At 44.6% G+C, this 12,722-nt stretch overlaps 1 protein-coding gene across 2 annotated transcripts in view; it reads left to right on the top strand.

Moving 5' to 3' along the window:
• The window catches only part of LOC139417299 (coiled-coil-helix-coiled-coil-helix domain containing 6a), a 64,767-nt gene extending 54,432 nt beyond the window's left edge, over positions 1 to 10,335 (top strand). For both annotated transcript variants that reach the window (XM_071166563.1, XM_071166562.1), the window contains one exon: positions 9,954 to 10,335. In XM_071166563.1, the coding sequence (XP_071022664.1) occupies positions 9,954 to 9,977 (24 nt within the window). In that variant the 3' untranslated portion in view covers positions 9,978 to 10,335. The remainder of the gene's footprint in view (positions 1 to 9,953) is intronic.
• The last annotated feature ends 2,387 nt before the right edge of the window (positions 10,336 to 12,722 follow it).

Here is a 12,722-nt window from a genome sequence, read left to right as displayed (position 1 = left end):
ACTCTGTTTCTTTATCTCCCTCTCTTCTTTCAGTCTGTCTTTCTCATTTCTCACTCTGTTTCTTTATCTCCCTCTCTTCTTTCAGTCTGTCTTTCTCATTTCTCACTCTGTTTCTTTATCTCCCTCTCTTCTTTCAGTCTCTGTCTTTCTCATTTCTCACTCTGTTTCTTTATCTCCCTCTCTTCTTTCAGTCTCTGTCTTTCTCATTTCTCACTCTGTTTCTTTATCTCCCTCTCTTCTTTCAGTCTGTCTTTCTCATTTCTCACTCTGTTTCTTTATCTCCCTCTCTTCTTTCAGTCTGTCTTTCTCATTTCTCACTCTGTTTCTTTATCTCCCTCTCTTCTTTCAGTCTGTCTTTCTCATTTCTCACTCTGTTTCTTTATCTCCCTCTCTTCTTTCAGTCTCTGTCTTTCTCATTTCTCACTCTGTTTCTTTATCTCCCTCTCTTCTTTCAGTCTCTGTCTTTCTCATTTCTCACTCTGTTTCTTTATCTCCCTCTCTTCTTTCAGTCTGTCTTTCTCATTTCTCACTCTGTTTCTTTATCTCCCTCTCTTCTTTCAGTCTGTCTTTCTCATTTCTCACTCTGTTTCTTTATCTCCCTCTCTTCTTTCAGTCTGTCTTTCTCATTTCTCACTCTGTTTCTTTATCTCCCTCTCTTCTTTCAGTCTGTCTTTCTCATTTCTCACTCTGTTTCTTTATCTCCCTCTCTTCTTTCAGTCTGTCTTTCTCATTTCTCACTCTGTTTCTTTATCTCCCTCTCTTCTTTCAGTCTGTCTTTCTCATTTCTCACTCTGTTTCTTTATCTCCCTCTCTTCTTTCAGTCTGTCTTTCTCATTTCTCACTCTGTTTCTTTCGCTTTCTCAGCCCACATTAATTTATTCAGCTTCACCTCACCTGCCCATTAGCTGCTAAGCCCCTTGTTAGGACCAGAGAAAGCCCCCCCGTCTCACATACTGTATGGTCTTCCCAACCTCTAGTACTGTCAAGCTGGCACACACAGTGCATTTGGAAAGTATTCAGACCCCTTCCCTTTTTCCATATTTTGTTACGTTACAGACTTGTTCTAAAATGGATTAAATACATTTTTTTTCCTCCTCAATCTTTATTTTTTTTAACCTTTATTTAACTAGGCAAGTCAGTTAAGAACAAATTCTTATTTACAATGACGGCCTATCGGGGAACAGTGGGTTAACTGCCTGTTCAGGGGTTAGAACGACAGATTTTTACCATGTCAGCTCGGAGATTCGATCCAGCAACTTTTCGGTTACTGGCCCAACGCTCTAACCACTACCATAATGACAAAGTGAAAACAAGTTTTTAGAAATATTTGCAAATGTATTAAAAATTAAAGATGGAAATACCTTATTTACATAAGTATTCAGACCCTTTGCTATGAGATTTGAAATTGAGCTCAGGTGCATCCTGTTTGCATTGATCATCTTTGAGATGTTTCTACAACTTGATTGGAGGCCACCTGTGGTAAATTCAATTGATTGGACATGATTTGGAAAGGCACACACCTGTCTATATAAGGTCCCACAGTTAACAATGCATGTCAGAGAAAAAACCAAGCCATGATGTTGAAGGAATTATCCGTAGAGCTCCAAGACAGGATTGTGTCAAAACACAGATCTGGGGAGGGGTACCTAAAATGTCTGCAGCATTGAAGGTCCCCAGGAACACAACCTCCATCATTCTTAAATGGAAGAAGTTTGGAACCACCACGACTCTTCCTGAAGCTGGCCGCCCGGCCAAACTAAGCAATTAGGGGAGAAGGTCCTTGGTCATGAAGGTGACAAAAACCTTATGTTCACTCTGACAGAGCTCCAGAATTCCTCTGTGGAGATGGGAGAACCTTCCAGAAGGACAACCATCTCTGCAGCACTCAACCAATCATGCCTTTATGGTAGATTGACTAGACGGAAGCCACTCCTCAGGTAAAGGCACATGACAGCCCGCTTGGAGTTTGCCAAAAGGCACCTAAAGGACTCTCAGACCATGAGAAACAAGATTCTCTGGTCTGATGAAACCAAGATTGAACTCTTTGGCCTGAATGCCAAGTGTCACGTCTGGAGGAAACCTGGCACCATCGCTACGGTGAAGCGTTGTTGTGGCAGCATCATGCTATGGGGATGTTTTTCAGCGGCACGGACTGGGAGACTAGTCAGGATCAAGGGAAAGATTAACAGAGCAAAGTATAGCGAGATCTTTGATGAAATTCTGCTCCAGAGCGCTCAGAACCTCAGACTGGGGTGAAGCTTCACCTTCCAACAGGACAACGACCCTAAACACACAGCCAAGACGACGCAGGTGGCTTCGGGACAAGTCTCTGAATATCCTTGAGTTGCTCAGCCAGTGCCCATATTTAAACCGGATTGAACATCTCTGGAGAGACCTGAAAATAGTTGTGCCGCGACAATCCCCATCCAACCTGACAGCGCCTAAGAGGTTCTGCAGAGAAGAATGGGAGAAATTCCCCAAAAACAGGTGTGCCAAGCTTGTAGCATCATACCCAAGAAGACTCAAGGCTGTAATCGCTGCCAAAGGTGCTTCAACAAACTATTTTGACTTTATTTATTTTTAACCTTTATTTAACTAGGCAAGTCAGTTAAGAACAAATTCTTATTTACAATGAAAGCCTTCCGGGGAACAGTGGGTTAACTGCCTTGTTCAGGGGCAGTACAAAAAATGTTTTGCTTTTTTATTGTGTGTAGATTAATGTGGAACAAAAACAATTTAATCCATTTTTGAATAAGGCTGTAACGTAACAAAATATGTAAAATGTCAAGGTTCTGAATACTTTCCGAATGCCTTCCAGGATACATTGACGATTGATAAAGCTATATCTCACCTCTGGAGTAGTTTCTACCACGGAACGGCAAAGTGGTCTAGCATTAACAGTGATGCGTTAAACATTGTCTTGCTCTACCCCTTCCCCTCTCTCTCTCTTTCCCTTTTCTATCCTCCATCTCTTTTGTTGTTTCACTGAGTGCTATCGAACAGCACATCAAGATGAATCCAAAGCCACCATTTTGGGCTTTCATTAGCGCTGTGGCCCAGGCGGCACAGTCAACACAAAGCTTTCAAACGTCCATCAGTGAAGGGATGGACACAATGGGCTCCAGGGGTTGCTGGCTGACCTTTCCACAGAGCCTCTCCTCTTGTGCCACCAGCCTCTCTTTCTCTGTTTCTCTCTCTCTCTCTGTGTGATAGATCAGATCATAACACAGGTCCAGGGCCCACGTATTGTGGAGTTGAAAGCCACCTCAAACGCTGAACAATCGGCACACTTTGGCTTTTCTGTAGCGCATTTCACAGAACGCCTGTGCCTGGACCCTGCTTTATCCCCGTGGGTTAAAGGCTGTGTAAGGCCCCCAGCTGAGATAAATGTACAGCCTGCCTGGCCGTCTGGGGGGGTGGGGGGTGGGGGGGGGGGGGGTGGGGTTACCTTAAAATAATGTCTCCCCTTTTCTAAAATGTTTTAGTAAAATAAACGTGTTGGTTGTTTTTTGTGGCATCCTGACTTCCCCACCCAAGGCTGGGTTGATGTGCTCACTTTCATGTGCAACTTTAAAGCAATTGATCCCTGTCCTCGTCAATACAATCATCAGAAATAATACATGTAAAATAGTCAATAATACATCAGGGGCTAGGAGCAGCTATCTCTCCACACAGGAAAGCTCCTAGTGGAAAAACAGGCACTTGCATCACATCTCTGGGAAAAAATGTCCTTGCCTGCCTGTCTCTGTGGCGGAGTGGAGGTTATCGCCCAGGAATTCCAATTGCCTGCCAGTCATCAGATAAGATGAATTTCCAATTGAGCTAAGCCTTTGCCATGGAGAAAGGACGAGTGCTCGGTTCCTTTCCTTTATGCCCCAAAACTATCTGAGCAGAAAATAAATGCCATTGCCCCTGCCATGGAGGAATCAGGCTAGTATAACTTTCCTCCCCCTGCCATGGAGGAATCAGGCTAGTATAACTTTCCTCCCCCTGCCATGGAGGAATCAGGCTAGTATAACTTTCCTCCTCCTGCCATGGAGGAATCAGGCTAGTATAACTTTCCTCCCCCTGCCATGGAGGAATCAGGCTAGTATAACTTTCCTCCCCCCTGCCATGGAGGAATCAGGCTAGTATAACTTTCCTCCCCCTGCCATGGAGGAATCAGGCTAGTATAACTTTCCTCCCCCTGCCATGGAGGAATCAGGCTAGTATAACTTTCCTCCCCCTGCCATGGAGGAATCAGGCTAGTATAACTTTCCTCCCCCCTGCCATGGAGGAATCAGGCTAGTATAACTTTCCTCCCCCTGCCATGGAGGAATCAGGCTAGTATAACTTTCCTCCCCCTGCCATGGAGGAATCAGGCTAGTATAACTTTCCTCCCCCTGCCATGGAGGAATCAGGCTAGTATAACTTTCCTCCCCCTGCCATGGAGGAATCAGGCTAGTATAACTTTCCTCCCCCCTGCCATGGAGGAATCAGGCTAGTATAACTTTCCTCCCCCTGCCATGGAGGAATCAGGCTAGTATAACTTTCCTCCCCCTGCCATGGAGGAATCAGGCTAGTATAACTTTCCTCCCCCTGCCATGGAGGAATCAGGCTAGTATAACTTTCCTCCCCCCTGCCATGGAGGAATCAGGCTAGTATAACTTTCCTCCCCCCTGCCATGGAGGAATCAGGCTAGTATAACTTTCCTCCCCCTGCCATGGAGGAATCAGGCTAGTATAACTTTCCTCCCCCTGCCATGGAGGAATCAGGCTAGTATAACTTTCCTCCCCCTGCCATGGAGGAATCAGGCTAGTATAACTTTCCTCCCCCTGCCATGGAGGAATCAGGCTAGTATAACTTTCCTCCCCCTGCCATGGAGGAATCAGGCTAGTATAACTTTCCTCCCCCTGCCATGGAGGAATCAGGCTAGTATAACTTTCCTCCTCCTGCCATGGAGGAATCAGGCTAGTATAACTTTCCTCCCCCTGCCATGGAGGAATCAGGCTAGTATAACTTTCCTCCCCCTGCCATGGAGGAATCAGGCTAGTATAACTTTCCTCCCCCTGCCATGGAGGAATCAGGCTAGTATAACTTTCCTCCCCCTGCCATGGAGGAATCAGGCTAGTATAACTTTCCTCCCCCTGCCATGGAGGAATCAGGCTAGTATAACTTTCCTCCCCCTGCCATGGAGGAATCAGGCTAGTATAACTTTCCTCCCCCTGCCATGGAGGAATCAGGCTAGTATAACTTTCCTCCCCCTGCCATGGAGGAATCAGGCTAGTATAACTTTCCTCCCCCTGCCATGGAGGAATCAGGCTAGTATAACTTTCCTCCCCCTGCCATGGAGGAATCAGGCTAGTATAACTTTCCTCCCCCTGCCATGGAGGAATCAGGCTAGTATAACTTTCCTCCCCCTGCCATGGAGGAATCAGGCTAGTATAACTTTCCTCCCCCTGCCATGGAGGAATCAGGCTAGTATAACTTTCCTCCCCCTGCCATGGAGGAATCAGGCTAGTATAACTTTCCTCCCCCTGCCATGGAGGAATCAGGCTAGTATAACTTTCCTCCCCCTGCCATGGAGGAATCAGGCTAGTATAACTTTCCTCCCCCTGCCATGGAGGAATCAGGCTAGTATAACTTTCCTCCCCCTGCCATGGAGGAATCAGGCTAGTATAACTTTCCTCCCCCTGCCATGGAGGAATCAGGCTAGTATAACTTTCCTCCCCCTGCCATGGAGGAATCAGGCTAGTATAACTTTCCTCCCCCTGCCATGGAGGAATCAGGCTAGTATAACTTTCCTCCCCCTGCCATGGAGGAATCAGGCTAGTATAACTTTCCTCCCCCTGCCATGGAGGAATCAGGCTAGTATAACTTTCCTCCCCCTGCCATGGAGGAATCAGGCTAGTATAACTTTCCTCCCCCTGCCATGGAGGAATCAGGCTAGTATAACTTTCCTCCCCCTGCCATGGAGGAATCAGGCTAGTATAACTTTCCTCCCCCTGCCATGGAGGAATCAGGCTAGTGTAACTTTCCTCCCCCTGCCATGGAGGAATCAGGCTAGTATAACTTTCCTCCCCCCTGCCATGGAGGAATCAGGCTAGTATAACTTTCCTCCCCCCTGCCATGGAGGAATCAGGCTAGTATAACTTTCCTCCCCCCTGCCATGGAGGAATCAGGCTAGTATAACTTTCCTCCCCCTGCCATGGAGGAATCAGGCTAGTATAACTTTCCTCCCCCTGCCATGGAGGAATCAGGCTAGTATAACTTTCCTCTCAGATGGAATGTTGTCACCAGATGGTTGAGATATGTTCCTGGCTGTAAAAATGGACTGCTTTCTAAACTGACTGTGTATCGTGACATACAGCATAAATTCACTTTCCATAAATTAAGTATGGAAGTTGCAAAATAATTATTTATTTTTAATTGATAAAGATGAAAGAAAAGAAAAGTCTAATCATCAATAATGTACAGACACTCCTTTTCACTCTCTACCTTCAGCTGGTTAGATTTCTCTGTATGGACACGCAGGTTAGCCTTTTGGCATGAATCGTGTTCTGGAGGCAGCTCTGCAGAGTGGTCACTAGCTGGCACAGCCACAAAGTCATACAATCTGATTTTAAACCTAACTTTAACCCTAACCTTAACCACACTGCTAACCTGAATGCCTAACCCTAACCATAAATTAAGACCAAAAAACAAATTTTTGTTTTCATAAACTTTTGCAATATAGACAATTTAGACTTTACAGCTGGCCTATCCAAGGGGAAATCGCTCAGTTCTGACTCTAGGACACAGAACAACATCAGACCGATTTAACATCACTCACAGACACAGTCACAGAGGTCATAGTTCGCATGTACAGTGGCAAGAAAAAGTATGTGAACCCTTTGGAATTACCTGGATTAATTAATTAATTAATTGGTAATCAAATTTGATCCAAGTCACAACAATAGACAAACATAGTGTGCTTAAACTAATAACACACAAATTATTGTATTCTTCTTGTCAATACTGAATACATCATTTTAACATTCACAGTGTATTTTGGAAAAAGAATGTGAACCCCTAGGCTAATGACTTCTCCAAAAGCTCATTGGAGTCATGAGTCAGCTAACCTGGAGTCCAATCAATGAGACAAGATTGGAGATGTTGGTTAGAGCTGCCTTGCCCTGTAATAAAACACTCACAAAATTTGGGTTTGCTATTCACAAGAAGCATTGCCTGATGTGAACCATGCCTCAAAAGAGATCTCAGAAGACCTAAGATTAAGAATTGTTGACTTGCATAAAGCTGGAAAGGGTTACAAAAGTATCTGTAAAAGCCTTGATGTTCATCAGTCCACGGTAAGACAAATTGTCTATAAATGGAGAAAGTTCAGCACGGTTGCTACTCTCCCTAGGAGCGGCCGTCCTGCAAAGATGACTGCAAGAGCACAGCGCAGAATGCTCAATGTGGTTAAGAACAACTAAAGATTTACAGAAATCTCTGGAATATGCTAACATCTCTATTGACGAGTCTACAATACGTAAAACACTAAACAAGAATGCCGTTCATGGGAGGACGCCATGGAAGAAGCCACTGCTGTCCAAAAAAACATTGCTGCACATCTGAAGTTCGCAAAAGATGGATGGATGGATGTTCCACAGCGCTACTGGCAAAATATTCTGTGGACAGATGAAACTAACGTTGTGTTGTTTGGAAGGAACACAACACTATGTGTGGAGGAATAGAAGGCACAGCACACCAACATACAAACCTCATCCTAACTGTAAATTATGGTGGAGGGAGCATCATGGTTTTGGGCTGCTTTGCTGCCTCAAGGCCTGGACAGTTTGCTATCATAGAGAGAAAAATGAATTCCCAAGTTTATCAAGACATTTTGCAGGAGAATGTTAGGCTATCTGTCCGCCAATTGAAGCTCAACAACCGAACGGCCTCAACAGAAGAAAATATGCCTTCTGGAGTGGTCCAGTCAGAGTCCTGACCTCAACCCGATTTGAGATGCTGTAGCATGACCTCAAGAGAGCCGTTCACACCAGACATCCCAAGAATATTGCTGAACTGAAACAGTTTTGTGAAGAGGAATGGTCCAAAATTAGTTCTGACCGTTGTGCAGGTCTGATCCGCAACTACAGAAAACGTTTGGTTGAGGTTATTGCTGCCAAAGGACGGTCAGCCAGTTATTAAATCCAAGAGTTCACATACTTTTCCCATCCTGCACTGTGAATGTTTACACGGTGTTCAAAAAATACATGAAAACGTAGAATTGTTTGTGTGTTATTAGTTTAAGCAGACTGTCTTTGTCTCTTGTTGTGACTTAGATGAAGATCAGATAACAACATTTTATGACCAATTTATGCAGAAATCCAGGAATCTCCAAAGGGTTCACATACTTTTTCTTGCCACTGTGTGTTCTCTTCTGGGTTGACCTCTCATCACTGTGGTGATTATTTAGAGGTCAGCGGTCAACATGCTGCTGTCTGACCCCAGTGGTCAGAGCTTCCTGCTGAGGAAAACCTCTTAGCTAATCAAGACTGACCCTACAACAGCTCAAACACTACTATAGCCCCCACGAGAACTATAGGGGAACCTATTACATTTTTAAAGGTGTGTGTACGTGTCTGTTTGTCTGTAAGTGTGTTTAACTCTGACTGGGGTTAGAGTTAGTCAATAGATATCCCCCCCAGATAAAGTGAAACAAGTGTGCACTTGCAGAGCATGTATTCACACTGTGGGAACTTAATTGGCAAGCTCTGCAAGTCTCTCCCTGACACACACACACACACATACTTTCCCTGCAGGTGGAGGCGTTGGTTTGTGGCGAGCAGCCACGTCCCTCACACTGTGCTCTGATGGGATGTGTTGTGGTCTTGGTCATGACGTAAGGCGTATTGATTCTGCTGCTCTCTGATTGGCTGTGTGTCTCGGCAGGCTTCTCAGTGTGTCCTAACCTCACGCTGCAGGTCAATATCCCATTCTGCATCCTGCCTGGTTCCTGCCTGGCCTGCCAAGGTTCCGAGCATTGTTCCAGATGAACCTCTGTAACATGCCGTTATTCCTGCCCCCTCTGCAGCAGCACTTTGCTCTTCATGCTTGGCTCTGTCGGTCTGTTGAGTGTCTGGATGCTTTCAGAGCTCTGGCCAAATGAATACATGAGGACGCAGGAAGTGCTCTATGAATCACCTGGAACCAATTTCTGCACCAAATCTAGTTATGATGCTGTCAGAGCCTACAGTAACCAACAGACTTCTGTTCAACGTTTAGTTTTGATTTACATTTGGTGAGGTGTCAATTCAATGTGAAATCAACCAAAATGTCAACATGTCATTGGATTCACATAGATTAATATTTTAAATGGTTTGGAAACAACATTGATTTCATTTAACCCGTTTTTGCCCAGTGGGTACATTCTAGAAACGTTTTTAAAGACTAAGGCCATCACTAACAAGCTAATGATTTTTTTCAAATTTCTTTCCATCTTTGCTTCTTTCTCTGAATGAATGGATAAACTGTGGCTGTACAGTATGCTTCTTTGTTGTTGTCAGATATGGAGAGGTCTTCTCCAACAGTAATCTATGAGCACTCTCTATGAAAGTGCCAGTGGTTCCGCCCCACTGAGAGAATCACTACAATTACCTGACCTGACCATAGACATCATTCGGGCTGACTTTTGGTGGGTGCTGATTTAGAAGAGAGACTCCTCCCCCTAGTCACACATACTATTCACACCCCTGACCTTAGCGTCACAGCACTAAGGTCAGGGGGGCGGGGCAGACGTTATTATCTAATGGACAGGTCTGACAGAGGAGCGGAAATCATGGTGCTCGCCTTACAAGACAGAAGGAAGTCAGGTGCTGGGTAGACATTTTGTTAACAATTGAGCTGAAGTGAGTTTGAAGACGTGTGTGTTGGGCTGTGTATTGATCTGAAGTATTGGTGATTTGACATTGTCCTCTCCTTGTTTTCAGAACCTGCTGGTAAACCATGGATGAAGAGCAGTGGAAAAGGCTGAATGAAACTCATGTCCATGAACAGTTTTACTGCAGCACAAGACTGGCACTTCCAAATGTCTCGCTGATTCATATTTAGGGGCAAAGAGCTGCTTTGGTGTTAGCAGAATGCCTTTTATACATTGTTTTAATCATTTTATCTTAATTTTGAAGTTGCACTACGTAGATGCTACTGTACATTTTACAGGGTAAAATAGATATTTGAAAGAGGACTGACTGTTTTTAAGTTGTATTTTGTTTTATATTTTTTAACAGTATACTCAGGACTTCCTGACCATTTATCAGGTTTCTATCATATCCATTCCATTATTTCATCAATTAAACCATATCCCTATGCTGATGTCTGTCTGGTTCTTGGTTTTGCTATAGCTGTGCCTGTATAGTACTTGTAAGTGGCTATATTAAACCACTTTCTTCTGTTTCTTTGTAAAACTCAGAACGCACGTAGAAAGCAACACATTTCTTCTTGGTCATTCATTCTCTTTTCTCTTGACATTTATTCTCGTTCCGTTTCTTGGCGTTTATTCTCGTTCTCTTGGCATTTATTCTTGTTCTCTTTCTTAATATTTATTCTCGTTGTGTTTCTTGACATTTATTCTTATTCCGTTTCTTGCCGTTTTATTCATAGAGAAAATATGTCATCCTGTGATAATGTGTTTCTGGGGTTGCCATGGCAACAGGAGAGTGAGGGTGGGTAGTAGATGATAACCCTGGTGTCTGTTGGAAAGACCAGCTCATACAGGTGTTTGAGCTGCCTGAGAGCATGTTATCCAGCCCACCAGAGACGCTCTCCTCTCTATTCAAAGGCGAAAACATCAAGGCAGTTTAATTTTGGTATGACAGAGATGAGACGTGGTCAAGAAGAAGTGGTGTTACACCTCACCAGTGGTTTAAACAACTGGAAAGTGCCCATTCCCATTTGGCTGTCATCACAAAGATCAAGTGGTGTTTCCTATTGGTCCAATTCATTAAAGCACTGCTAAGAGTCATACTTCTGAGAGGAATACTGTCTGTACTCCTAGGAGAGGAGGCTGTGATTGATCTCAGAGCAGGGGGGTTTTCACGTCAAGCCGTGGTGACAGAATTTGTAGCCTGACATGAAGGGGTGGATGGGTGTATAACAGACGCAGAACAGGACGACGGAGCCTCAATCTTTCTGCTATGCGTCTCTTATGAGGAGCACTGCCTTTCATAAGGTTCTCAATCAGAGTTCTGTGAGGAGTGACAGAGTAAAGCAGACTCACAGGCCACCATAATAACCTTGTGACAACAGTAGTACTATTGTCTTGGACACCCCCACATGTGCCTGACATTTTGAGGATGATAACCCTTTGGGCAATCGATGTGGGAGGTGGTGGGCTGCTCCGGGCTGTGTTATTAGAGGAGCACTGGCTTACCCAGTCATATCACTGGGGCTGCCGGGAGGAGGAGTCCACAGAGGCTAGGCACACCCAGCTGACATTTATCCTCAAATACCAGGCTACACAGACCCCCCCCCCCCCAGTTCACTTATTAGCTCTTCTTCTGCCTGCTCTGTGTGTAAAGAGGAGAATAATTACAGCAGTGTGTGGGTTCTGACGGTCAGATATCTGCTTTATTGCTTTTTTCAATCTGCAGGAGCCATCACATATCAAGTGGTGTAAGTAAGGAACACCATCCTTCATTTTTTTAAATTTATTTATTTCACCTTTATTTAACCAGGTAGGCTAGTTGAGAACACCTTTATTTAACCAGGTAGGCTAGTTGAGAACAAGTTCTCATTTACAACTACGACCTGGCCAAGATAAAGCAAAGCAGTGTGACACAAACAACAACACAGAGTTACACATGGAATAAACAAACATACCGTCACTAATACAATAGAGAAAGTCTATATACAGCATGTGCAAATGAGGTAGGATAAGGGGGGCGGGGGGCAATAAATAGGCCAAAGTGGAGAAATTATGACAGTATGGCAAATTAAACACTGGGGTGATATATGTGCAGAAGATGAGTGTGCAAGTAGCGGTACTGGGGTGCAAAGGAGCAAAATAAATATGGTGATGAGGTAGTTGTATGGGCTATTTACAGATTGGCTATGTGCAGGTGCAGTGATCTGTGAGCTAATCTGACAGCTCTGCAAGGGCCGCGGCTTTTGTGGAGCGATGGGTAATGATGCTTCGAGGGTGACTGTTGACGCGTGCAGAGCGTCCCTGGTTCGCGCCCAGGTCGGGGCGAGGGGACGGACGTAAAGTCTATACTGTTACACGAGGGCCAGCCAACAAGAGCATACAGGTCGCAGTGGTGGGTAGTTTGTGGGGCTTTGGTGACAAAACGGATGGCACTGTGATAGACTGCATCCAATTTGCTGAGTAGAGTGTTGGAGGCTATTTTGTAAATGACATCGCCGAAGTCAAGGATCGGTAGGACAGTCAGTTTCACTAGGGTATGTTTAGCAGCATGAGTGAAGGATGCTTTGTTGCGAAATAGGAAGCCGATTCTAGATTTAATTTTGGATTGGAGATGCTTAATGTGAGTCTGGAAGGAGAGTTTACAGTCTAACCAGACACCTAGGTATTTGTAGTTGTCCACATATTCTAAGTCAGAGCCGTCCAGAGTAGTGATGCTGGTCGGGTGGGTAGGTGTGGGCAGCAATCGGTTGAAGAGCATGCATTTAGTTTTGCTTGTATTTAAGAGCAGTTGGAGGCCACGGTAGGAGAGTTGTATGGCATTGAAGCTCGTCTGGAG

The sequence above is a fragment of the Oncorhynchus clarkii genome, chromosome 9, assembly GCF_045791955.1.
Source record: "Oncorhynchus clarkii lewisi isolate Uvic-CL-2024 chromosome 9, UVic_Ocla_1.0, whole genome shotgun sequence".
Taxonomy (NCBI): Eukaryota; Metazoa; Chordata; class Actinopteri; order Salmoniformes; family Salmonidae; genus Oncorhynchus; species Oncorhynchus clarkii.
Note: the sequence above shows the minus strand (reverse complement) of the source record. Positions and strands in the feature narration are given on the sequence as shown.